General features: G+C 49.1%; 1 protein-coding gene across 1 annotated transcript in view; it reads left to right on the forward strand.

Moving 5' to 3' along the window:
* Positions 1-25,451, forward strand: part of trpc1 (transient receptor potential cation channel, subfamily C, member 1) — a 112,423-nt gene extending 86,972 nt beyond the window's left edge. Inside the window, exons 10-13 of the mRNA XM_070883658.1 lie at positions 10,923-11,098; positions 19,566-19,767; positions 24,114-24,308; positions 24,848-25,451. Coding sequence (XP_070739759.1) covers positions 10,923-11,098; positions 19,566-19,767; positions 24,114-24,308; positions 24,848-25,075 — 801 coding nt within the window. The 3' untranslated portion in view covers positions 25,076-25,451. The remainder of the gene's footprint in view (positions 1-10,922; positions 11,099-19,565; positions 19,768-24,113; positions 24,309-24,847) is intronic.
* The last annotated feature ends 2,487 nt before the right edge of the window (positions 25,452-27,938 follow it).

Below are 27,938 nucleotides of genomic sequence, written 5' to 3' on the forward strand. Positions count from 1 at the left end.
CTCACGATCCAGAGTGACTCCGTGGAAAAGAACAAAGACTTGTATTGTTGGAGGTGCCGTCTTTCGGATAAGATTTAACCGAGACTCTGTCTTCCCTCTCAGGTGGACATAAACGATCCATGGCACTATTTGAAGAAGAGCAAAGGAGTTCTCCCAGTGCCCTAGCCAACAATTTTCCCCCAACCAACATCAAAAAAACAGATTATCGGGTCTTTTATTGAGTCTCATTGCTGTTTGCGGGAGCTTGCTGTGCACAAATTGGCTGCGGCATTACAACAACGATTACATTTCCAGAGTACTTCATTGACTGTGAAGCACTTTGGGATGTCCTGAGGTTGTGAAAGGCACGATATAAATACAAATTATTTCTGTATTTTGCCTTATTTTCAGCAGAGCGAAATTAAGACCATACTATACAGAATTATTTAAAAAATAAAAGATAAATTTTAAAAATTAAACATACTGTAGTATTCATAATGTAAAGATAAAAATCATGATAAACTGTAGCATATACAATGTAAAGTATAATAAATTAGCTGTCTCATTTAAAGAAGCTATTAGGAGAGCTAGTTCAAGAAAATAAATACTCCACCAATTCAATAGGGCATGCTGTTCTGAGGCTAGTGTGAAGCATATTAGGGCCTAAAATCCTCGGCTATAAAGTGAGGAGTTAAGGCCAGGATATTCTGGGTCCTGGCCTACAATGGGCGATCCTATGGGGCCTTGTAATGGCAGAGCCTGCAGGTTAACGACATGGAGAGGGAGTGTTCAGTGCCAGAGAGTCCTGACATTGGCAGTTCTTAGCCTTGCAGGAGGTTGCAGCCTTTCCAGAGACTGGTACATCCAAAGAGAAGAGGCAGACCAAACTCCTTCCTTGGTGGCACTAGGGACCGCCTGGGGACCCAGGCTTTGACCGTGACCTGAACCCTCACACAGGTAAGGGATTTGAGGGGAATTTTGTTTGACTCCTTTATAAAGGAGCAATGTGAGTATGTTTCTGGAGGTGCCCTAGCACTCTCTTCCCCCTTCCATAACCCTCAAACATCACTGGACTCTCTGGCCTGTGGAACAGGCAGGTGCCCGAGATGCATCCCATTGGCACAGGTACCTGCAGCCCCTGAGCATATTAGGTGATTTTCCAGAGACCCCACATATTCCAGCCTGAACTAGGAGTGCTAAACGTAGAGAAGTACCCCCTTGCCCAAGACTGACATGCCACATCTTTATAATAAGCAAACAATTTCACCGAAACAAAACAAAATGTCTGGAATTGAGTTTCAAGCTGTAATCGGTCTTGTGGTTTTAGTAATGTTGGTTCTGCTGATATTTTTCACCTTCCATCTCAACCTTTGGGACGAGCTTTGCTTCCATTTCGTGCCGCCTCTGACAGCCTGCCTGAAATCAGAGGCTTGTCACATTCAGTAGGTACTCATTAACTTTTTGTCAGGGGCCACAATCCCAACTAATGTGTTGCTGAAGGATTTCTCTCCACAATGTTACAGCAGCGACGTGAATAGACCCAGATCTGTGCCTGTCCTTCCTCATGTGGCGGGCTCCTGGTTGCAATCACGTCACTGTGGGACATTGTGAAGCAGACACTATCTGCAGAAAGAGAAAGACAAAACAAAACTCGTGGTCCAAAGGTTCTATTTAATGGAAAGCAGGTAAACACTGAACTCCGAATCACATTCATTTACCTTTTGTTGGTGAAAAATAAGAAGATGGACCAACACAGAATCTACCCTGGACAACACAGGCAAGGCAGGCTGTGAATTAAAGGTCCCAAACTGTAACTCAGCACATTTGCTGGTGCTGGTGATGGGGAGACAGACCACAGTTCCACGGCAATATTAGGAGTATCACGGAAATAGGGAATTGGAGACAGGCCACATACTTCTGGTGTAGAAGATCATCCATTGTATCGTCACAAACACTCGTCTCCCTTTTCAATTTACAGAAATACTGCGCTGTCAGCATTGTTTTGTTATTCATTTTCAGTGACTTCAGTATTTGTTATTTTTATTTTGCATTAAGGGAGAAGAAGACATGTCACACTCCCACAAATCTATTCAGATTCCAATAATGTTTTGGTGCATTTGCAATTCACAAAGACTAAAATCACTCTGGGTGCAATCCATAAAGTGAAGCACCGAACACATCAGACCACAGAATCCTTGCTGATTTTAGAATTCTAAAAATACGCAGGCACCAGATAAGTACTGGTTGTGTTCCAATTGGCCTGGGTGTTTGTAAAAAATTCACAGACCTGAGTGTTTTATATAATTTCAAGCAGTTTCTTTCACAGTCAAAACATCCCTTTTGAGATGGTATTAATTAAATAGTGACTGCTATTAAGGAACTTGAAAAATTCAACACTGTCAAGAGTGTACAGCCAAGAGGGTACTATAAAAAGATTGGCACGCGTATTCATGTTTCACCATTGATTCAATTTAAAATGTCAGTTGGGATTGAGTTAAGCCAAACCAGATCTTCGGGATTGGTAATTAATAGTGAATGAAGGGTTTTGACATTTGTTTTTGAAAAAAAAATCAAATATACACCAGTCCCCCTCTCCTCCGCGTACTGTTTTCACACATCGATCCTGCTGCTGATATAAAATGGTGCTGAAAACAAATTGCTTTGATATAAATATTGTTGTGTAGGATTTCTGTATGTTTAGCCTTAACCAAATCTGCTAGTTGATGTGACTTTCTATTCGTAATTGTGAGAAGTTAATGTCGCCCGGTTATAGCAGTGTGATGCAGCTATTTATTAATTTAATACAGAAATAACACTTGCATATATATATAGAGAGATAAATTTGCTCGTCATAAACAATATGTAGGTAAATGTAGCATCATTTTGCACCAGTCGCATCTTATGATGAGATGAACCTCAGTCTACATGTTTTTAGATGGTATTGTTTGATGGAAGAATGTTGTCCAGAACACTGAGAAATCCTTGCCTCTTTCAAACAAGGTCATGGAATCTTTATTGACCACTTGGACAGGCTGATGGGATCTCTGTTTAACATTTATTCCAAAATATGGCACTTCCAACAATGCAGTGCTCCCTGAATGCTACAGTGGAGTCAGCTAGCTTATGTGCTCCAGTCCGAATATAGATCTGCATTTGCACCCTCAGTTTCCTTCTCAATTCCTAACCTCAGCCTAACTGTCAGTGAAAGAAAAGAGCTTCACCTTGTAGAGAACAAGAAGATCCTGGCCTGCCATCCTATGTCCTTTAATGGTTGGTTACAGAATGGTATAGGCCACTGGTTGGCTATTCACTATCTTGGTCAGGGAACAGAGGAAATGTATGCCAATTTAAGAGAAAGCAGAAAGTATTATGATACTCAGACTTGTCATTACTTTTTCACCCATTCTCTGCTCCTCTACTTTCTCTGCACTGACCACTTTCTCTTGTTGGGGAGATGGCCCAGAGCTCTACTCGTTTGTTTCCTATTGAGAGCTGGACAAGACTGGCATCCTAATTGCCCCACTTTCAGCAGGAAGTTGTGGTCTAGGAACACAGAAACAGCTGTAGGTCATTGAGCCCCTCCAGCCTGTTCCGCCATTCAATGAGATCCTGGCTGATCTGCGACCTAACTCCCCGTACCCGCCTTTGTCCCATATCTCTTAATACCTTTGGTTAACAAAAATCTATCAATCTCGGATTTAAAATTAACAATTGATCCAGCATCAACTCCTGTTTGCGGAAGAGAGTTCCAAACTTCTGCCACCCTGTGTGTGTAGAGTGTTTCCTAACTTCACTCCTGAAAGGTCTGGCTCTAATTTTTACACTATGCCGCTAGTCCTAGACTCCCCAACCAGCAGAAATAGTTTCTCTACCCTATTTGTTCCCCTTAATATCCTGAAAACCTCAATCAGATCACCCCTTAACCTTCTAAATTCTAGGGAATATAATCCTAATTTGTGTAATTAATCTCTCGTAACTTAACCCTTGAAGTCCGGATCTCATTCTGGTAAACCCACGCTGCATTCCCTCCAAGGCCAATATACCTTCCCTAAGGTGTGGTGCCCAGAACGGCTCACAGTGCTCCAGGTGTGCTCTAACCAGGGCTTTGTACAGCTGCAGCATAACTTCTACCCCCTTGTATTCTAGTCCTCTAAATATAAAGGCCATCATCATCATAGGCAGTCCCTCGGAGTCGAGGATGACTTGCTTCCACTCGAAAAGTGAGTTCTCAGGTGACTGAGGAGTCCAATACGAGAATTACAGTCTCTGTCACAGGTGGGGCAGACAGTGGTTGAAGGAAGAGGTGGGTGAGGAGCCTGGGTTGACGCACACTCCTTCCACTCTCTATGCTTGGTTTCTGCTTATTCTTGGCGATGGGACTCGAGGTGCTCAGCGGCCTCCCAGATGCTCTTCCTCCACTTTGGCCGGTCGTGGGCCAGGGACTCCCAGGTGTCGATGGGGATGTTGCACTTTATGAGGGAGGCTTTGAGGGTGTCCTTGAAGATTTCCTCTGCCCACCTGGGGCTCGCTTGCCGTGTCGAAGCTCCGCGTAGAGCACTTGCTTTGGGAGTCTCGTGTCAGGCATGCGGATGATGTGGCCTGCCCAAGGGAGCTGATCGAGTGTGGTCAATGCTTCGATGCTGGGGATGTTGGCCTGAGCGAGAACACTGATGTTGGTGTGTCTATCCTGCCAATGGATTTGCAGGATCTTGCGGAGGCAACGCTGGTGGTACTTCGCCAGCGTTTTGAGGTGTCTGCTGTATATAGTCAACGTCTCTGAGCCATATTGGAGGTCGGGTATCACTACAGCCCTGTAGACCATGAGCTTGGTGCCAGATTTGAGGGCCTGTTCTTCAAACACTCTCTTCCGAAGGCTGCGCTGGCGCACTGGAGGTGGTGTTGGACCTTGTCGTCAATGTCTACTGTTGCTGACAGTAGGCTCCCGAGGTATGGAAAATGGTCCACGTTGTCCAAGGCCTCATCGTGGATTTTGATAATCAGGGGGCAGTGCTGTGTGGCGGGATCAGGTTGGTGGAAGACCTTTGTTTCACGGATGTTTATGTAAGGCCCATGCTTTTGTACATCTCGGTGAAGGTGTTGACGATGGCTTGGAGTTCGGCCTCCGAGTGTGCGCAGACGCAAGCGTCGCCTGAGTACTGTAGATCAATGACAGAGGATGGGACGACCTTGGATCTGGCCTGGAGGTGGCGGAGGTTGAACAGATTCCCATTTGTTCAATAATTTAGTTCCACTCCAACGAGGAGCTTGCTGAGGGTGAGATGAAGCATTGCAGCAAGGAAGATCGAAAAGAGCATTGGTGCGATGACGCAACCCTGTTTGAACCCGGTCCAGACGTGGATTGGGTCTGTGGTGGATCCATTGGTCAGGATCACGGGTTGCATGTCGTCGTGGAGTAGTCGGAGGATGGTGACAAACGTTTAAGGGCAGCCGAAACGGAGGAGGACGCTCCATAGTCCCTCACGGTTGACAGTGTCAAAGGCCTTTGTGAGGTCAAACAAGGCCATGTACAAGGGTTGGTGCTGTTCCCTGCATTTCTCTTGTAGTTGTCGTGCGATGAAGATCATGTCCGTTGTGTCCCATAGAGGACGGAACCCGCTTTGTAACTATGGGAGGAGCTCCTCAGCCACAGGGAGAAGACGGTTGAGGAATGTTCTTGCAATGACTTTCCCAGTGGCCGACAGCAGGGAGATTCCTTTGTAGCTACTTGTCCCCTTTTTTGAAGATGGTCATGATTACGACATCTCTCTCCTGGCATGCTCGCCTCCTTCCAGATAAGAGAAATGAGGTCATGCATTCGCGCCAATAGTGCTTCTCCACCATGCTTTAGTGCTTCGGCGGGGATTTCATCTGCTCCTGAGGCCTTGTTATTCTTCAGCTCATGGATGGCCTTTTCTATCTCATGCTGGGCTGGGGTTGTGCTGAAATGGTGGCGGGTAGCATCATGCGGGATGGAGTCAAGGACACGCGAGTCCAAGGCAGAGTCTCGATTGAGGAGATATTCAAAATGCTCCTTCCAACGGGCACTGACTGCCTCTCTGTCCTTGATGAGTACCTCTCCGTTCTTGGCCAGCAGTGGGGTAGGGCCTTGGGTACTTGGGCCGTAGGTGGTCTTGACTGCGCTGAAGAATCCACACACATCATGGTTGTTGGCTAACTGCTGGATCTCCTGCGCTTTCTCCAGCCACCATCTGTTTTATTAAGTTGCGGGTTTTTTGTTGGACCTCGGCCTTCAGCTGACTGTAGAAATGCTTTCTTGCGCTCGTGTTGGGTTGCTGTTTAAATTCAGAAATGCTCTGCTCTTGTAGCTAATTAGCTCCTGAATCTCCTAGTCGTTCTCGTCCAACCAGCCTTGATGTTTCCTGGTGGAGTGACCAAGCGTATCTTTGCAGGTGCTGATCATGGAGGCCTTGAGGGCAGACCAGGCGCTGTGGACACTCTGGGTCATCGAGGGTCGCCAGGTTAGTAGTGAGGTGCTGGCTGAATAGGGCTTTCTTACCGGTCTTTCAGTGCCTCTGCGTTGCTTTTTCTGTGGCATTGTTTCGGTTTCCGTTGCTGTTTTGGGGCAATGTTGATGATGATGAAAGAACGGATTAGACGGTGATTCGTCCAGCTGTCGTTAGCTCCTGTCATGGTGCACTTCCTTGCGGTCCCTCGGTTGGACGATGACGTAGTCGAGCAGGTGCCAGTGCTTGGAGCGAGGGTGCTGCCGTGATGCCTTGTACTTGTCCCTCTGGCGGAACCAGCTGTTGGTGATGACACGGTCATGTTCTAAGCATTTTGTCAGGAGCAGGGTACCGCTAGAGTTGGTTTTCCCTGCCCACTCTTTGCCGATCACTCCTTCCCAGAGGTCTGTGTCCTTAGTGACTCTGGTGTTAAAGTCGCCGAGGAGGATCAGCTTGTCGCCCGTTGGAACTTGGGACAGCGATTGTTCGAGGCTGGAGTAGAATTCCTCTTTGGTCTCGTCTGTAGCGTGCAGTGTTGGGGCTTACGCGCTGATGACCGTCACGCACTGATTCCAGGCTAGGGTGAGCCGAAGAGTCATGAGACGTTCGTTTATCCTGTGGGGGAGTCTCTGAGATGGCCCATCAGCTCGCTCTTGATGGCGAAGCCAGCTCCATGGAGGTGGCGTTCTTCTTCTGATTAGCCTTTACAGAAGTGTAACCACCACCTTGTTCTTTGAGCTGGCTTTCCCCTGCCCGTCGGGTCTCGCTTAGGGCGGCGATGTCAACGTCAAACCGTCTTAAGTTCCCGGGCAACGATGGTAGTGCAGCCTTCCGGTCTGTCGTTGTTGGGGTTGTTCATGAGGGTTCTGATGTTCCAGGTCCTGAACTTTATTTTGAAGGGTGGAAGATGCTTGTGCGTGAGTTCTTTTAACATGGGGTGGCTGTTGCACACGTTAAAAGAACTCGCGCACAGGCATCTAAAGGCCAGCATTCCATCTGCCTCCATGTGACACCTACATGCAATGACATGGGATTGGACCCTCACTATGGGTGGATTGGTGAGAACCCACATCCTATTGCTGCTTGGCACAGAGTTATTATTCCAACACATCAAGCACCACTGTGCTGTTCTGCATTATGCAGATATTACATGCTCAATAATAATCCATTAGTTTGGAAAATGTTAGTTCCTATGCTGGGAGTATAGCATTAAACAAGGTTGATAAAAGTTCACGGGGTTGGGGGTAATATATTCGCATGGATAGAGGATTGGCTAACTAATAGAGAGTAGGAATAAATGGTTCATTCTCGGATTGGCAATCAATAACCAGTGGGGTGCCGCAGGGATCAGTGCTGGGACCCCAACTATTTACACTACCATCGGGACTTGGAGGAAGGGACTGAGTGTAACGTAGCCAAGTTTGCCGACGATACAAAGATGGGAGGAAAAGCAATGTGTGAGGAGGACACACAAAACCTGCAAAAGGACATAGACAGGCTTAGTGAGTGGGCAAAAATTTGGCAGATGGAGCATAATGTTGGAAAGTGTGAGGTCATGCACTTTGGCAGAAAAAAATCAAAGAGCAAGTTATTATTTAAATGGAGAAAGATTGCAAAGTGCTGCAGTACAGCGGGACCTGGGGGTACTTGTGCATGAAGCACAAAAGGTTAGTATGCAGGTACAACAAGTGATCAGGAAGGCCAATGGAATCTTGGCCTTTATTGCAAAGGGGATGGAGTATAAAAGCAGGGAAGTCTTGCTATAGTTGTACAGGGTTTTGGTGAGGCCACACCTGGAATATTGCATGCAGTTTTGGTTTCCATATTTACGAAAGGATATACTTGCTTTGGAGGCAGTTCAGAGAAGGTTCACAAGGTTGATTCCAGAGATGAGGGGTTTAAACGACTTATGAGGAAAGGTTGAGGAGGTTGGGCCTCTACTCATTGGAATTCAGAAGAATGAGAGGTGATCTTATTGAAACGTATAAGATTATGAGGGGGCTTAACAAGGTGGATGCAAAGAGGATGTTTCCACTGATAGGGGAGACTAGAACTAGGAGGCATAATCTTAGAATAAGGGGCTGCCCACTTAAAACTGAGATGAGGGGAAATTTCTTCTCTCAGAGGGTTGTGAATCTGAGGAATTCGCTGCCTCAGAGTGCTGTGGAAGTTGGGACATTGAATAAATTTAAGACAGAAATAGACAGTGTCTTAAACGATAAGGGAATAAGGGGTTATGGAGAGCGGGCAGGGAAGTGGACCTGAGTCCATGATCGGATCAGCCATGATCGTATTAAATGGCAGAGCAGGCTTGAGGGGCCGTATGGCCTTCTCCTGCTCCTATTTCTTATGTTCTTATAAAATACATTGTAAGTGTTAGATAGGTTTTCTCTCACGGTACTGTTCGGACATGCTAGCCGAGCTTTCAAAACTGTTGAACAATATATGGTCCTAAAAGCTGAAGAACGATATTTCTGAAAGCTTAATCAGGGTGTCAGAACACTTCACCGAGGAAAGAGACACCCAATTTTGAATTACCAATGCCTCATCAAGAATCACTTAATTCAGAAAATAAATTGCTGCAGATCCCTTAACCAAGGAAAGTGACTTTGATGAAAAATGTTTTTGAAGTAGCAAAGGGAATGGTGCAGGGTGAGCAATGTAGTATGAATGTCAAAAGCTCTTTTGAGTCCGAGCTATTAAATGACCAACACAAAACGACTCTGATTAAGCAGCTTGACATGGCGATGTTGCAGGCAATAGGGTCTGGGATGTGGACATGCTCTGTACTGTATTTCTTTAAATTAACATTCTTATTTAAAAAAACAAAATTGATTTATAGGATTTCCTGTGATATTGGCATGTTCAAATAACACCAAAACATTATGCAAATTCAATTAAAAATATAAAATTAATCTCAGTGGAGTTCTATAACAGTGATGTCTTTCAGGCCCTTCGGTTAATGTATGGAAAATGTGGTTGGGACCTGGCTTGGAAACACGGGTAGTTTGTTACATTTCACAGTAATTATGTAAAACACAGAAATGATAAAAATAAAACAAAATTAACGGAAAACTGGGCCTCCGTCTGATTAACGTGAAAGAATTACTGTCCTCTACTTGTTAATGCTGGTTTTCTAAAATTTATAAGATCTTTGGAATAATATGCAGATTTGTATTTGCGCCACCAAGCTGACCTGACAATTCACAAGCTATGCGGCAGGATTTTAAATATAAAGTGCAGTGCTGCGTAAGTGTGACCATAGTGTCAACATCGTGGATGCAAATAGCAATGCTGGCAGTTCGAGGGCTGATAAACAAAATCTCAGTAAATAATAAAACCATCTGTTTTTCAAAGCCTTCTAACATAAACCAGTTCTTTTCTAGAAAATGGGCAGAAACATGAAAAGGCCTCACTGCAAAACCGTTTTATTTCTAATCCGCTTTTCCTTTTGCAGATTGTACTCCAGGGGAATATCAGTTCTGGGAAGAGGAACATGTTTCCTCTCCTGCTCCCACCGCTCCCACCCCCGCCCTGTCTTTTTAATAGACTCGAATTCCTGCAGAAGCAATACAACAGGGGGGCGTCCATTTTTGAATGCAAAGCTTCATTCATCAAAGATCATTTCTGTCTAATCCTGTGGAAAAGGGTCATACTCCCTACAAGCAAGGTTCCCATGAAGTGGCCGCTCAGCTGTCTGGAGGTCCCGAGCAGGCCAGTCACCAGCTTTGGAATGGTAAAGGGGCCACCTACCCTCCCCCCCCAAAAAAAAGTAGAGGGAACATTGCCCACAAGACATCCAAAATTCATGGATTTCAGTTTCTGATCCATACACAGTTTATATTGTGTAGTTAGGACACCTGAATGCCGCAGGTTCTAACTCACACATACCCGTTTCTCATTGTGAAATGTACCAAACCTGTAAGTGGACATGCCATACCCTTTCTCTCATTTTTGCAGCTGGTGTTCAATATAAAGGCTCTATATTTTTAAAGCAGGAAAAGTCTTTTGAGGACTCAAGAGGTTACTATCCTGAAATTGCTCCCATTTATCAATTTTGGTCAATTTTTGGACATTGCTTGGGGTATTTCCATTTTCTGGCATCCACTGTCAGCACTGAGCATTTCCAAATCATGTGTACCATGGCGAGACGCAGAGTAAAGTTCTGCTACTTTGGCAACAAGTGCCTTAGCCCAATCTCAGTAGACCAAATCTTACTGTACACACCAGTCTGATTATTTTTTCCATGTCACGTCTTTCAATTTTTACTAAATTCTGGAGAAGTTGATGGCCCTGTGCCCGTTACGATCTGAGCAGAGACTTCTGAATCACATTTCTCCAGCTTTCTCTCATTACAGCTGAAATCTTATTAGGTTACAGCATTTTAATCACTGCCCGGTAACCAGTATTCTCAAAATATGACTATTTGCATTTGTATTCCATAATGGTTAATAATCTACATCCAATATTTGTGATTAGATTTCCATGGGACAAATGCTGCATGACTTTGGGACCTTCCTGGGAATGTTTCTGCTTGTTCTGATCTCATTCACCATCGGCCTGACTCAATTGTACGATAAGGAGTTTTCGACAGTGGAAGGCAAGGACTGTACAGGACTCTTCTGTGATCAACAGAGCAATAGCACCTTCCATTCGTAAGTTAATGTGCAATTTAGTGGCAAAGGTTTAGTTAATGCTTCATTTTTGACTGAACTCTTCCCAATAGCATATTACAATACTGAATTGTTTTACAATCATTGCAGCATAGTAGGAAGCCATTCGGCCCATTGAGCCCCTGCCGGCTCTCTGCAAGAGCACTAAGGAACATACGAAATAGGAGCAGGAGAAGGCCATTTGGCCCCTCGAGCCTGCTCCGCCATTCAATAAGATCATGGCTGATCCGATCATAGACTCAGCTCCGCTTCCCTGCCCGCTCCCCATAACCCTTTACTCCCTTATCGTTCAATTATCTGTCTATCTCCGCCTTAAATATATTCAATGACCCAGCTTCCACAGCTCTCTGGGGCAGAGAATTCCACAGATTTACAACCCTCTGAGAGACGAAATTCCTCCTCATCTCAGTTTTATTCCACTCTGTTGGCGATTGTATACTGCACTATTCGGGGTATCTTAGTAAAAGTAGTTTGAGAAGATAAGTGGCTTTGTGGATAACACTTGGTCCATATGATGTCTTGGATTGGTTTCATTTGCATGAGGGGGAGCGGCAGGGGTTCAGAGAGGAATTTTAAAGAGAATTGTTTCCCTTATTGTCCTTGCATTTTCCTCTTTCTTTGCATCCCCCAGGAGATTGCACGACTGCAGGGGGCGGGGTGTTTAGTCATGATGCCCAAGTCATCATGAGATGTGGGGCAGGCTAGGTGGGCCAGGTGGTCTTTTCCTGCCTGTCAATTTTGTATGCTCATATGGCTACATGATGTGGAACCTCATGGATTCTAACTTTTGTAACACACGGTGGGATATTTTCTGATCGGGTTTGCTCGAGAATGTTGGAATTTCAGGCATCAAATGTTCTAGTTAGAATCCTCATTTCATGCTACCTCTGATTGAACATATGGCATGACTGTTTTAGAAATTTGGAAAGAATTGTATTTTAAAAATGTCGAACCTGGGTGGTTGGGTGAGGAGACCAATTAGAGCTGCAATGTCATGGTGAGAGGTGCAATCTCTCTTCAGCTGGGTTACCAGTCTCCATGTGTCACTCTAAAGACTTGCCAGAGACTAACGACTTCGCCAGAGAAAGGAGGGAATATCTGAAGGACTTATCCCGAAGCTATCCTTGTGTCTCTCCTACTATCCAGTTCAGATTGGCACTGACAGTGACCTTTCCGCCAACTGCAGATAGTGTATGCCACGAAAGAAGTGAAAAATCTTGTACTTTGCAGGTTTTGGTGCTCTAAGCGTCATATTGAGCAGTGTCCTTCCTCTCACCCTCCCACACCAGTGCCCAGGGATAGATTTCAATCCAGATAGAGCTCCAATAAGGAAATGGCAGAGACATTGGGCCTGAAATTCGTCGACATACCGCCCGCTTAATGGCCAAAAATAGGATTTTGGTGAAAAAACACCTTCATACCGCTGACATACCACCTGGCAGAAAATTCATCAGTGACATTCCACTGGGCGGTATGCACAGTGCCCGCCCATGCATACCGCTGACATACCGCCCAAAAAGTGCAAAATTCATGACATACCACCGACATACCGCCAGAACGGCATACTGTCCAGGAGAAGGTGCTTTTAAGTGGATGTTAAGTGGGTGGTATGTACACAGTGCTGACAGGTTTGTTTGATTTTACACAGATCTTTATAGTTCTCCACAGTTTGATGTATTTTTTAATGGATTTAGTATTTTCTAGTGTTAGGTAATAATATAAATGATCTAATAAAGCCTTATTTACTCCTTTATTAATGAACTTTAACACAAATTTTATTAGTTTCTCTCCCCACCCCGGTCTCTCTCTCCCTACCCCAGTCTCTCTCTCTCGTACGTCTCCCCCCCCCCAGTCTCACTCTTCCCCCCCCCGCCCGTCTCTCTCTTTCCCCCCCCCCAGTCTCTCTCTTCCCCCCCCCCGTCTCTCTCTTCCCCGCCCCCATTCTCTCTCTTCCCCCCCCAGTCTCTCTCTTCCCCCCCCCCAGTCTCTCTCTTCCCCCCCCAGTCTCTCTCTCCCCCCCCCGCAGTCTCTCTCCTTCCCCCCCAGTCTCTCTTCTATCCCCAGTCTCTCTCTTCCCTCCCCCCGCCCCAGTCTCTCCCTTCCCCCTCCCAGTCTCTCCCTTACCCCCCCCCCAGGCTATCCCTCCCACCAGTCTCTTCCCCCACCCCCAGTCTCTCCCCCCTAGTCTCTCCTTCCACCCCCAGTCTCTCCCTCCCCCCCAGTCTCTCCCTCCCCCCCAGTCTCTCCCTCCCCCCCAGTCTCTCCCCCCCCCACCCCAGTCTCTTCCCCCCCCAGTATCCCCCCCAGTCTCTCTCTACCCCCCCCAGTCTCTCTCTTTCCCCCCCCCAGTCTCTCTCCCCCCCTCCCCAGTCTCTCTCTCCCCGCTCCCCAGTCTCTCTCCCCCCTCCCCAGTCTCTCTCGCTCCCCCCCCTCCCCAGTCTCGCGCCCCCCCTTCCCAGTCTCTCTCCCCTCCTCCCCAGTCTCGCTCCCCCCCTCCCCAGTCTCGCGCCCCCCCTCCCCAGTCTCGCTCCCCCTCTCCCCAGTCTCTCTCTCCCCCCCAGTCTCTCTCTCCCCCCCAGTCTCTCTCTCCACCCCCCAGTCTCTCTCTCCCCCCAGTCTCTCTCTCCCCCCCAGTCTCTCTCTCCCCCCCCCAGTCTCTCTCTCCCCCCCCAGTCTCTCTCTCCCCCCAGTCTCTCTCTCCCCCCCAGTCTCTCTCTCTCCCCCAGTCTCTCTCTTCCCCCCCCCAGTCTCTCTCTTCACCCCCCAGTCTCTCTCTCCCCCCCAGTCTCTCTCTCCCCCCAGTCTCTCTTCCCCCCCCAGTCTCTCTCTCCCCCCAAGTCTCTCTCTCCCCCCCCAGTCTCTCTCTCCACCCCCCAGTCTCTCTCCCCCCCCAGTATCTCTCTTCCCCCCACCAGTCTCTCTCCTCCCCCCAGTCTCTCTCCCCCCCCCCCCAGTCTCTCTCTCCCCCCAGTCTCTCTCTCCCCCCCAGTCTCTCTCTCCCCCCAAGTCTCTCTCTCCCCCCAAGTCCCTCTCTCCACCCCCCCAGTCTCTCTCCCCCCCCAGTATCTCTCTTCCCCCCACCAGTCTCTCTCCTCCCCCCAGTCTCTCTCTCCCCCCCCCCAGTCTCTCTCTCCCCCCAGTCTCTCTCTCCCCCCCAGTCTCTCTCTCCCCCCCAGTCTCTCTCTCCCCCCCAGTCTCTCTCTCCAGCCCCCCAGTCTCTCTCTCCCCCCAGTCTCTCTCCCCCCCCCAGTCTCTCTCTCCCCCCCCAGTCTCTCTCTCCCCCCAGTCTCTCTCTCTCCCCCAGTCTCTCTCTTCACCCCCCCAGTCTCTCTCTTCCCCCCCAGTCTCTCTCTTCCCCCCCAGTCTCTCTCTCCCCCCCAGTCTCTCTCTTCCCCCCCAGTCTCTCTCTCCCCCCAGTCTCTCTCTCCCCCCCAGTCTCTCTCTTCCCCCCCAGTCTCTCTCTTCCCCCCCAGTCTCTCTCTCCCCCCCAGTCTCTCTCTCCCCCCCAGTCTCTCTCTCCCCCCCCAGTCTCTCTCTCCACCCCCCCAGTCTCTTTCCCCCCCCCCAGTCACTCTCTTCCCCCCCCCCCGTCTCTCTCCCCCCCCCAGTCTCTCTCTTCCCCCCCCCCCAGTCTCTCTCTCCCCCCCAGTCTCTCTCTCCCCGCCCCAGTCTCTCCCCCCCAGTCTCGCTCTCCCCCGCCCCCCCAGTCTCTCTCTTCCCCCCCCCTAGTCTCGCTCTGCCCTCCAGTCTCGCTCTGCCCTCCAGTCTCGCTCTGCCCTCCAGTCTCGCTCTCCATCCCCAGTCTCGCTCTCCACCCCCAGTCTCGCTCTCCCCCCCCCCAGTCTTGTTCTCCCCCCCCTCCAGTCTCGCTCTCCCCCCCCCCCCCCCAGTCTTGTTCTCCCCCCAGTCTCTTTCTCCCCCCCAGTCTCGCTCTCCCCCCCCCGCCCCAGTCTCGCTCTCCCCCCCTCCTCGGTCTCGTTCTCCCCCCCCAGTCTCACTCTCCCCCCCCCCCAGTCTCACTCTCCCTCCCCCCCAATCTCGCTCTCCCCCCCCCCCCCGCCAGTCTCGCTCTCTCCCACCCCCCAGTCTCGCTCTCTCCCCCCCCCAGTCTCGCTCTCTCCCACCCCCCAGTCTCGCTCTCTCCCACCCCCCAGTCTCGCTCTCTCCCACCCCCCAGTCTCGCTCTCTCCCACCCCCCAGTCTCGCTCTCTCCCCCCCCCCCAGTCTCGCTCTCTCCACCCCCAGTCTCGCTCTCTCCCCCCCCCAGTCTCGCGCTCTCCCCCCCCCCAGTCTCGCTCTCTGCCCCCCCCAGTCTCGCTCTCTTCCCCCCCAGTCTCGCTCTCTCCCCCCCCCAGTCTCGCTCTCCCCCCCCCCCAGTCTCGCTCTCTCCCCCCCCAGTCTCGCTCTCTCCCCCCCCCAGTCTCGCGCTCTCCCCCCCCCCCCAGTCTCGCTCTCTGCCCCCCCCAGTCTCGCTCTCTCCCCCCCCAGTCTCGCTCTCCCCCCCCCCAGTCTCACTCTCCACCCCAGTCTCACTCTTCGCCCCAGTCTCACTCTCCCCCCCCCCAGTCTCGCTCTCTCCCCCCCCCAGTCTCGCTCTCCCCCCCCCCCAGTCTCGCTCTCCCCCCCCCCCAGTCTCACTCTCTCCCCCCCCAGTCTCGCTCTCCCCCCCCCCAGTCTCGCTCTCCCCCCCCCAGTCTCGCTCTCTCCCCCCCCAGTCTCGCTCTCCCCCCCCCCCAGTCTCGCTCTCCCCCCCCCCAGTCTCGCTCTCCCCCCCCCAGTCTCGCTCTCCCCCCCCCCCAGTCTCGCTCTCCCCCCCCCCAGTCTCGCTCTCTCCCCCCCCAGTCTCGCTCTCTCCCCCCCAGTCTCGCTCTCCCCCCCCCCAGTCTCGCTCTCCCCCCCCCCCAGTCTCGCTCTCCCCCCCCCCCCAGTCTCGCTCTCCCCCCCCCCAGTCTCGCTCTCTCCCCCCCCCAGTCTCGCTCTCCCCCCCCCAAGTCCCTCTCTCCACCCCCCCAGTCTCTCTCCCCCCCCAGTATCTCTCTTCCCCCCACCAGTCTCTCTCCTCCCCCCAGTCTCTCTCTCCCCCCCCCCAGTCTCTCTCTCCCCCCCAGTCTCTCTCTCCCCCCCAGTCTCTCTCTCCCCCCCAGTCTCTCTCTCCCCCCCAGTCTCTCTCTCCCCCCCAGTCTCTCTCTCCAGCCCCCCAGTCTCTCTCCCCCCCCCCCGTCTCTCTCTCCCCCCCCAGTCTCTCTCTCCCCCAGTCTCTCTCTCCCCCCAGTCTCTCTCTCTCCCCCAGTCTCTCTCTTCACCCCCCCAGTCTCTCTCTTCCCCCCCAGTCTCTCTCTTCCCCCCCAGTCTCTCTCTCCCCCCCAGTCTCTCTCTTCCCCCCCAGTCTCTCTCTCCCCCCAGTCTCTCTCTCCCCCCCAGTCTCTCTCTTCCCCCCCAGTCTCTCTCTTCTCCCCCAGTCTCTCTCTCCCCCCCAGTCTCTCTCTCCCCCCCAGTCTCTCTCTCCCCCCCCAGTCTCTCTCTCCACCCCCCCAGTCTCTTTCCCCCCCCCCCAGTCTCTCTCTTCCCCCCCCCCCAGTCTCGCTCTGCCCTCCAGTCTCGCTCTGCCCTCCAGTCTCGCTCTGCCCTCCAGTCTCGCTCTCCATCCCCAGTCTCGCTCTCCACCCCCAGTCTCGCTCTCCCCCCCCCCAGTCTTGTTCTCCCCCCTCCAGTCTCGCTCTCCCCCCCCCCCCCCCAGTCTTGTTCTCCCCCCAGTCTCTTTCTCCCCCCCAGTCTCGCTCTCCCCCCCCCCCCCAGTCTCGCTCTCCCTCCCTCCTCGGTCTCGTTCTCCCCCCCCAGTCTCACTCTCCCCCCCCCCCAGTCTCACTCTCCCTCCCCCCCAATCTCGCTCTCCCCCCCCCCCCCGCCAGTCTCGCTCTCTCCCACCCCCCAGTCTCGCTCTCTCCCCCCCCAGTCTCGCTCTCTCCCACCCCCCAGTCTCGCTCTCTCCCACCCCCCAGTCTCGCTCTCTCCCACCCCCCAGTCTCGCTCTCTCCCACCCCCCAGTCTCGCTCTCTCCCCCCCCCCCAGTCTCGCTCTCTCCACCCCCAGTCTCGCTCTCTCCCCCCCCCAGTCTCGCGCTCTCCCCCCCCCCCAGTCTCGCTCTCTGCCCCCCCCAGTCTCGCTCTCTCCCCCCCCAGTCTCGCTCTCTCCCCCCCCCCCCCAGTCTCGCTCTCCCCCCCCCCAGTCTCGCTCTCCCCCCCCCCAGTCTCGCTCTCTCCCCCCCCAGTCTCGCTCTCTCCCCCCCCCAGTCTCGCGCTCTCCCCCCCCCCCAGTCTCGCTCTCTGCCCCCCCCAGTCTCGCTCTCTCCCCCCCCAGTCTCGCTCTCCCCCCCCCAGTCTCACTCTCCGCCCCAGTCTCACTCTTCGCCCCAGTCTCGCTCTCCCCCCCCCCAGTCTCGCTCTCCCCCCCCCCAGTCTCGCTCTCTCCCCCCCCCAGTCTCGCTCTCCCCCCCCCAGTCTCGCTCTCCCCCCCCCCAGTCTCGCTCTCCCCCCCCCAGTCTCGCTCTCCCCCCCCCAGTCTCGCTCTCCCCCCCCCCCAGTCTCGCTCTCCCCCCCCCCAGTCTCGCTCTCCCCCCCCCCCAGTCTCGCTCTCTCCCCCCCCAGTCTCGCTCTCCCCCCCCCAGTCTCGCTCTCCCCCCCCCCCAGTCTCGCTCTCCCCCCCCCCAGTCTCGCTCCCCCCCCCCCCAGTCTCGCTCTCCCCCCCCCCAGTCTCGCTCTCTCCCCCCCCAGTCTCGCTCTCCCCCCCCCCCAGTCTCGCTCTCCCCCCCCCCAGTCTCGCTCTCCCCCCCCCCAGTCTCGCTCTCCCCCCCCCAGTCTCGCTCTCTCCCCCCCCCAGTCTCGCTCTCCCCCCCCCCCAGTCTCGCTCTCCCCCCCCCCAGTCTCGCTCTCCCCCCCCCCAGTCTCGCTCTCCCCCCCCCCAGTCTCGCTCTCTCCCCCCCCCAGTCTCGCTCTCCCCCCCCCCAGTCTCGCTCTCCGCCCCCCCAGTCTCGCTCTCTCCCCCCCCAGTCTCGCTCTCTCCCCCCCCCAGTCTCGCTCTCCCCCCCCCCAGTCTCGCTCTCTCCCCCCCAGTCTCGCTCTCCCCCCCCCCAGTCTCGCTCTCTCCCCCCCCCCCAGTCTCGCTCTCCCCCCCCCCCAGTCTCGCTCTCCCCCCCCCCCAGTCTCGCTCTCCCCCCCCCCCCAGTCTCGCTCTCCCCCCCCCAGTCTCGCTCTCTCCCCCCCCCCAGTCTCGCTCTCCCCCCCCCCCAGTCTCGCTCTCCCCCCCCCACAGTCTCCCTCTCCCCCCCCCCCCCCCCCCCGGCTCGCTCCCCCCCCCAGTCTTGCTCTACCGCCCCAGTCTCGCTCTCCCCCCACTCCAGTCTCTCACTCTCACCCCCCCCCCGTGTCTCTCTTTCTCTCTCTCTCTCTCCCTCTCTTCTCCCCCCCCCCCCAGCCTCTCTCTCTCTCACCCTCCCCAGTCTCTCTCTTAACCCCCCCCATCTCTCTCTCACCCCCCCAGTCTCTCCCTAACCCCCAGAATCTATCTCACCCCCCAGTCTCTCTCTCTCTCTCTCTCTCTCTCTCTCTCATCCCACTAGTCTCTATCTCTCTCTCTCTCTCACCCCCCCAGTCTCTTCCCCCCCCCCCAGTCTCTCTCTCTCAACCCCCAGTCTCTCTCTCTCTCCCCCCAGTCTCTCTCTCTCACAACCCCCAGAATCTCTCTCTCACAACCCCCAGTCTCTCTCTCCCCCCCAGTCTCTCTCTCCCCCCCAGTCTCTCTCTCTCTCTCTCGTCCCCCCCCCCCCCACCTCCAGTCTCTCTCTCTCTCTCTCTCTTTCAACCCCCACCCCCCAGTCTCTCCCCCCCACCCCCACAGTGCCCTCAGGCCGGCAGTCTCTCGCCTTTCGGGGGCGGCGCTTGAGAGCCATGTGCACAACTCTGGAGCCGAAGAATCCTGTGTCAAAAGGCCTCACCACCGCCGGCTGCACTCCGCTCGGCTTACCGCCGAGAACAGTGGGGTCGGCCATTTAGGACTGAGATGAAGAGAAATGTCTTCACTCAAAGGGTTGTGAATCTTTGCAATGCTCTACTCCAGAGAGCTGTGGATGCCCAGTCATTGAGTATATTCAAGACAGAGGTCAATACTTTTTTGGGAATTAAGGGATATGGGGATAATGCAGGAAGGTGGAGTTGAGCTGGAAGATCAGCCATAATCTCATTGAATGGCGGAGCAGGCTTGAGGGGCTGAATGGCCTACTCCTGCTCCTATTTCTTATGTTCTTATCTAATCTGCTAATGTAAGTCCTATTATGTCTAGTGAACATTCTGGATGGAGATGTTCAACATCTGTAAGGATTCGATTTTGATTTTTTACTCTGCTGTTCTCTGAGTTGGTAGGCCAGTAGTTAATGCACTGTCTCTTTTTCCTCCAGGTTTATTGGGACCTGCTATGCTCTGTTCTGGTACATTTTCTCCCTGGCGCATGTGGCACTATTCGTCACAAGGTTCAGTTACACCGATGACCTGCAGTCCTTCGTTGGAGCACTCATCATTGGCACATATAACGTGGTGGTTGTGATCGTCCTGACTAAGCTCCTGGTAGCCATGCTACACAAAAGCTTCCAGATGATAGCTGTAAGTCATGTGATCAGTGATCGTTTTTAACAAAAATCATCATACAGTTATATTTTCATCATAGAAAATATGATGCACAGAAACAGGCCATTCAGCCCAACAGGTCCATGCGGTGTTTATGCTCCACACCAGCCTCCTCCCACCCCTCTTCATCTTACCCTGTCACCATATCCTTCAATTCCTTTCTCCCTCATGTACTTAACTAACTTCCTCTTTATTGCATCTCTGCTATTTACCTCAACCACTCCCTGTGGTAGAGAGTTCCACATTCTCACCACTCTGAGTAAAGAAGTTTCTCTTGAATTCATCATTGGATTTATTAGGAACGATTTTATATTTATGATCCCTAGTCATTCAAATTGTTAAGATAATGCTGCAGTCATTTCCTGGCTCGGTCTGAATCTGGCTGGAAGAAAGTAACCCAACCATTTTACAAGGTTTCTTTTAGCCTTTCCTTAATGTGATAGTGTTATATCAGCACAAACACTTGGCTGCTACTAGACCATAGCAGAAAACAGAAGTCCCTTTTACAGTATGCACCTGAATGTAAGCCAGTTTCTTAAGTTCCGATCCGATCATCTCATAGTGCTGAAATACAAGTCCTGGTGAAATCTCAGAACTGACCCTTAATATATATGTGTGTGCATGACTAATATATTTGATAATTAATCAAGTTTTAATTGTGTACTCATCCATGTGGCTTTCTAATCTTCTATATCACGGAGTTCACTGCTATGTCACTCCACAAGGTCAACTATTGATTGCAGTCATGATGTGACAGTGGCACGAAAGAAGCAAGTAAAATGCTGCAAGTTTGATATTAACACTAATTCATGCACTCTGAGTTCCTGAGTAAACCACTTTGAGGTATATATTGGCACCAGTACTCAAAATTCATGATTTATGAGCCCAGTAGTAAATTTTCTAACAGGTAACATAACTCTGCATCTGACTCTCTGCTGAACTGTGTGAAGCTAGTTCCTCACAGCCATTTCCAGATAGGTATGACAGTGCGTCCAAATATGGTTGGTGGCATCTTGGTGTGTGACCAATTGGGTTTTTCAGCACCCCATTAAAAAATAACATACTGTGATTGCAGTGTTTCCAAAGAACCATCCAGCATAATATTATTTGTGTATTTGAATAGTGTACCCATGCCATGAGTTTGCTAATCCAGCCTCCATTGGGAATAGGAGCCTCTGCATGCACTGATTTTCTGCCAAAGCAAGGTCTGTAGACATGGGTGAGGGGGTATCTCTGGTACAGTCTGATCTTCCTGGTAGCCCTCTGATATCTTTAATTTGTTCCTCCAAAAAGATCCAATAGGTGGAATTTCCCATTGAAAATCTGGTAGCAGTTGGTGGCAGTGAAAATGCAATAGAATTGGCACAAAATCACAGAATGGTTACACAGAAGGAGGCCATTCGGCCCATCGAGCCCATGTCGGCTCTCTGCAAGAGCACCTCAGCCAGTCCCCCTCCCCCGCCCTTTCCCCGTAGCCGTGCAAATGTTTTTCCTTCAGGTACTTATCCAGTTCCCTTTTGAAAGTCATGATTGAGTCTGCCTCCACCACCCTCTCAGGCAGCGCATTCCAGATCCTAACCACTCGCGTAAAAAAACATTTCTTATGTCGCCTTTGGTTCTTTTGCCAATCACCTTAAATCTGTGTCCTCTGGTTCTCGACCCTTCTGCCAATGGGAACAGTTTCTCTCTATCTACTCTGTCCAGACCCCTCATGATTTTTAACACCTCGATCAAATTTCCTCTCAATCTTCTCTGCTCTATGGAGAACAACTCCACGAAACTAAAGTCCCTCATCCCTGGAAAGCTCAAGAGAACCTAAGTGTCAGCAGACAAAAAAAAACAAGTAAGAAAATCAGTTAGGAAGTGACTGTAAATGCTTAGCTCACTGTTACCTGTAAACAAACTACATACACTTATTATCTAGCAAACCAGGATAGCCATTTTACATAATGGACACAATTATGAATGCGCATCCTACAACTAAGAAATCAGGAAATAATGGCCACGATTTTTCATACTGGTTCGGGAGCGAAGCGGGTGACTTTGAGTGCGTGCTGGAACCACACTCATCGTTGCAGCCTGCTCTGTCCAAATGATTTTGTGTGGCTAGGGCTTGTTAAGCCCATCCTGTGAGACTCTCAGCCAATTTAAGGAAGCGGGTCTGAAAAGTGTACTCCAACTCCTGAAGGCTCCAGATTCTAAGATTGGAAATTGAACAGCTGTGAAATGGTAGCTTTTATATACGTCGGCAGCTGTCAACTAGTCAAACCAATCCAGAGTTGTTGAGAACCCGACACACTTACCTGACGTGATCCCTGAGGGGTGGGAACCTCGTAAAAACTTGGTAAAATAGTTAGGACCTGGTAAAATGTTGTTTATCTTTAAGCAGCTTATTAACTATCTCAATTACTTGACACGCTGCTTAGTGTTGGGTCTGCAAACCGCAGCCAGAGCCGGCACTTGGTAAATTCACAAGGGGGCAGGTTTAGAGCAGACTTCCGCTCAACTGTCAATCACGGCCCGCCTCCAAACTCGCACGCACAGCGTGGGTAAGATTCCGGACAACGTGTGGCATAATCCCTTCCACATTTTGATATTTAAATGAGGTTCTTGCCTGTTTTCACCGGGTGCTTCCTGAGTCGAGGTTTCAACAGCCAGAAATTAGCACAATATTCTCGAGCAAACCCAATCAGAAAATATCCCACCGTGTGTTACAAAAGTTAGAATCCATGAGGTTCTACATCATGTAGCCATATGAGCATACAAAACTGACAGGCAGGAAAAGACCACCTGGCCCACCAAGTCTGCCCCACATCTCATGATGACTTGGGCATCATGACTAAACACCCCGCCCCCTGCAGTCGTGCAATCTCCTGGGGGATGCAAAGAAAGAGAAAAATGCAAGGACAATAAGGGAAACAATTCTCTTTAAAATTCCTCTCTGAACCCCTGCCGCTCCCCCTCATGCAACTGAAACCATCCAAGACATCATATGGACCAAGTGTTATCCACAAAGCCACTTAACTTCTCAAACTGCTTTTACTAAGATGCCCCGAATAGTGCAGTATACAATCGCCAACAGAGTGGAATAAAACTGAGATGAGGAGAAATTTCTTCTCAGAGGGTTGTAAATCTGTGGAATTCTCTGCTCCAGAGAGCTGTGGAGGCTGGGTCATTGAATATATTTAAGGCGGAGATAGACAGATAATTGAGCGATAAGGGAGTAAAGGGTTATGGGGAGCGGGCTGGGAAGTGGAGCTGAGTCTATGATCAGATCAGCCATGACCTTATTGAATGGTGGAGCAGGCTCGAGGGGCCAAATGGCCTACTCCTGTTCCTATTTCTTATGTTCTTATGTACACTTGACATTAAAACATTCACTATCAATTCCACATTATAAACAATTCAAATGGCTGTCAAAATGAATTTAAGTCTCAAATTTATTCTCATTTGTTCGGAAGATGAGCTCACTCATAAGAAAAACAATGTGTAGAAAGAAAGGGCATCCGTCTGTCAAACCTGCCGAATCCAGTGGAGATTGTTGAATTTTGACTGTTATTGGCTCCCCAACTTAATTGTTCTCCCGAGGGAAAAACTCTTGGAGGAGAAAACGTTGTAGAATTTCTTTCAGCAATTATGCAAAAAGCTCCAGGATTTCAGCTGAGCGTTGTAATCTGCATTATTATTATTATTCAGCTACCTATTGCATTCCACAGATGGCATTCAAGTTATGTCAACAAAACTGGGGCTATAAAATGTTCCATTAAGGATTTCATTATCTCCGTCCATGCTTGCTCAGTCTCCTTCATAAACAGTAGAATTAAGATCGTATAATCGCAACAATTTGGTTATTATCTTTTGATGCATCAACAGGCATCCAGCTATCTATTAAATATACCACTTATTTTTTTAAATTATATTCAGGGGCTTGAGGACAGCGTGATCATGGATCAATTTGCTGTGGCCGAGTGTGGTGGGGTGCAGATATCTGCCTGTGTTCTCTCTACACATTGGGTTTCTGATCTCACATTGGCTCACCTGGCAGAGGACAAATGCTTCTATAGGGAATTACATTATAGGATTGGTCACCCGAGACCATTTGCCCTCACTCCCAGTACCCGGTATTGAAAGATTGACTGGCTGCATGTGCCCTGTTGGCTCTGAATTTGTGCTTGCTATATGGGGAGCATAAAACAAAATATTTAAACATCTTCCAATCAAAACAAATATTTTAAACTGCTATATTTTGGTCTATAATTGTTTGCTCATTTGCATTGATGAATTACAGAGTTTTATTTATTTTTTCATTTTTTTTCTGCTAGAACCATGAAGACAAGGAGTGGAAATTTGCCCGTGCAAAGCTGTGGCTGAGTTATTTTGATGACAAATGCACTTTACCCCCACCCTTCAACATCATCCCTTCCCCAAAAACCATTTGCTATCTCTTCACCAGTCTCAATAAGTGGATCTGCTCTCACACCAGTTCTGGGAAGGTGAAACGACAAAACAGCCTCAAGGTAAGAAAACATCTGGCAAATTGTAATTACAGAGTCGGAATCATAGAGCACTCAATGACAGAATCTTAACAAAATATGTGATCAGCAGCCCTACTTACCTAATAATGTGATGCTCACCTCTGTGAAAAGCAAATGACTAGAGATAGCAACACATCTACAATGTTAAACTTATCCTGTCCTATATTTAAATTGTTAGTGAGTTTAATCAGCTGGGGTGTAATGCATGCTAAGGACGAACTAGAAACACTTGTAGTTAATCCCATTCATCTTTATAAATTATATATAAGCTATCAACAATAACTGCTTGCATTTATAATCAAGCCTTTAATGTAGTAAAACGTCCCAAAGCGCCTCACAGGAGTGAAATCAGACAAACTGACACCAAGTCAAAGAAGGAAATATTAGGACGAGTGATTCAAAGCTTAGTCAAAGAGATAGGCTTTAAGGAGCATCTTAAAGACATTCCCACATATGATCGATGTTGGTCTCCAGTGAATGATAAACCACTCTTTAATCATTTATTTTTTTAATCTAACAAGGAATGGAAGACCTTGAAACATAAGCGAGATGAAAACTATCAGAAGGTAATGTGTTGCTTGGTCCACCGTTACCTTACTGTCATGAGACAGAAGATGCATAGCACAGACCAGGCAACTGAAGAGAACCTGAATGAACTACGCCAGGACCTCTCCAAATTCCGCAATGAAATGAGAGACCTTCTTGGTTTCAGGACATCAAAATATGCCATGTTCTATTCACGGAACTAAAAAGTATTCTAAGTTTCATGGGACGAGATGCTGACATATGGGTTGCCATAAAGTTCTGAGTATTACACGGAGTGAAAAGACTTAGAAACATAGAAAATAGGTGCAGGAGTAAGCCATTCGGTCCTTCGAGCCTGCACCACCATTCAATATGATCATGGCTGATCATGCAACTTCAGAACCCCATTCCTGCTTTCTCTCCATACCCCTTGATCCCTTTAGCCATGAGGGCCACATCCAACTCCCTTTTGAATATATCTAACGGACTGGCCTCAACAACTTTCTGTGGTAGAGAATTCCACAGGTTCACAATTTTGTCATCATTCTTCATCATCAAATGCATCAATGTTGTGTTTAATACAATTCATGTGTGGAAATTGTGGAGCCAAAATATACAGTTACTGTATATATATATATATATATATACCTGTATACAGTTACTATATATATATATACCCTGTATACAGTTGCTATTATATCCTGTATACAGTTTTTTATATATATATATATACCCTGTATACAGTTACTATATATATATACCCTGTATACAGTTGCTATATCCTGTATACAGTTACTATATATATATATATACCCTGTATACAGTTGCTATATATATATACATATACCCTGTATACAGTTACTTTATATATATATATACCCTGTATACACTTTCAAATTTGTTGGAAGAATGCAACACAAATAACTGTAAATAATTTATTATAAATAGATATTGTCATTTTGCCATTTAGGAGAATGTTTCTCGTATTTATTTCCCTTAAAGGAACTTTGAATTCTTGACTCTGCTGTTGATGCCCCAGTGGTTAGAATGGACCTTCTAAAACTGCATCAGAAAGCCACGAAGCAGATCAAAGATATGCAAGATGAAATCACACTTTATATTGGTAATGAACACATTAACATGTTCCAATTAATTCTTTTGTGAGCTATTTTAACAAAGGAATCAGCTCATTTGACATAAACATGTTCAAATTTTCATTAAAATTGAAGACAAAAACATTTCGAATGAATGTTTGAAAGTTTTCATTAAAAATCTGGCACAGCGCAATTTCAACCCTATAATCTTGTTCGTAGTCAGAACATCAGAATTGCACATCTGTGTGCCCTAATAAGTATGGTGTGTTCAGTGCTGTCAGAAAAAGGGTTCTTTTGCTTTAGCTTGAATTTAATTAAGGTTTAAAATACGTTTTTAATTGTGATTGATTTTTTTGCTCTCAGAGTGAGGGATGTCAGCCTTGGGGAACAGTACATTTTTCAGAGAAAGCTTGATATGTGGTCTGTAATAGAATCATAGAATAGTTACAGCACAGAAGGTTATTCGGCCCGTCGAGCCTGTGCCGTTTTTTTGAGGGGGGTTGTTTTTTGGAAAATCGGAGTTTAAGTGCTGCTGCATTAATCCACAACCTCTGTTTTCTGCTATTACACTTATTATGCCAGCCTTTGGTTCTCACGAACCACATTTTCCCCAACCACCCTTTGTGAAATGTTTTACAATTACCTGCAGCCTTTCTTTTCCCCCACATGCAGTCACTGACTTATAAAGGTAAATGCTGCCTCCCTTTAAATGTCCCCATTATCTTTTGTCAGCAGTGCACCCCATCTCTGCCAAAAACCAAGTAGAAAGTTAATACGGGTATGCATCTTCAGAGTTGACCCAAGCAGCTGATCTATCTCATGTCAGTCAGTTAGAATAATGGGCACAGTTAATGTGTGTCATAACATGCTGACATACAATCATTTCTTGGGCATTGTAGGAGCAATTTATATTGGACTAGACCTGGCAATGTATCTGCTGAGACCATATGGAAGTTTTGACTTGCGATTAAGGAGAGCAGAGGTCCAGAAGCTCTGTACTGGGATTTTAGTACATTAGGGTTTATAAGGGTTTTTGAAGGTAGCTGTTAGCTTGTCTTTCTTCAGGATATTTCAGTGGCATTCCTACATGTCAGATATTTCCTGTTCAAGTAGCAATAGCGGGTGAAATTCAACTTGTGCGGGGACACAAATCAGGCAGTATTGCTTCTGCCGCCAGTTACACGCCCCACGGGCTAGAAATGTGCCGACTTTGCGACTGGTTTTTCGGGGATATTTCACCCTGTGCGGCGAAAACCTGGTTGGTGGGAACTTTGGCCACTTTTTTGTGGCAGCGTTTTCCACATACCGCTGGGGAGAGGAGCGCCGCCGTGCAGGACCTGAAATAGCGTTTTCGCCCAAAATTTTGCTCTCTCCGAAGCCGTATTCTGCGCCCAGAATAGCGACAGAGAAAATCCTGCATTGCCAGCAGCAGTAAGTATGAAGACCTGCAAAAAAGGTAAGTTAAAGTTTTTATTTTTTAATTCTTGTTCAGCAATTTAGTAGGTAAGGATTTTGTGAATGTTTTATGAATATTTTTTTTTCCCAATTTTTTTGTTTTTTCCCCTCCCACGGCCTCTCTCGCAGCGCTATTGGCCCCGGACTAAAGTTGCCAAAATTTGCGGTTTGCGCCGCGAATCCTCATGCAATGCCGATTTTTACCGCTGCGCAAATTAAAGGTCAAATACTAATGGAAGCAAAGCGAAAATGGTAATTTTGGCATAAAAATACCGTTTTTGCACCAAATTTCTAGCCCCACGTGTCCACGTCTTCAGTTCCATTGAAGTTTGACGTCGCCGAATTTCACCCGTATAGAATCTAATGGTGATATGTGGATGCACAACAATCCTGAAGGGCTGGTTCTGTAAGATAATTCATACTTAAGCTAAAAGAGAAAGTATCTGAGGTGATTTTTGACTTTAGTAATGCACAATTGTGCAGAAGGGTTTACTGCCTTCATCGTGCACTCTGGGATATATTTCAACATTGACAGTTT

Source organism: Pristiophorus japonicus, chromosome 6 (assembly GCF_044704955.1).
Source record: "Pristiophorus japonicus isolate sPriJap1 chromosome 6, sPriJap1.hap1, whole genome shotgun sequence".
In the NCBI taxonomy this organism is placed as follows: domain Eukaryota; kingdom Metazoa; phylum Chordata; class Chondrichthyes; family Pristiophoridae; genus Pristiophorus; species Pristiophorus japonicus.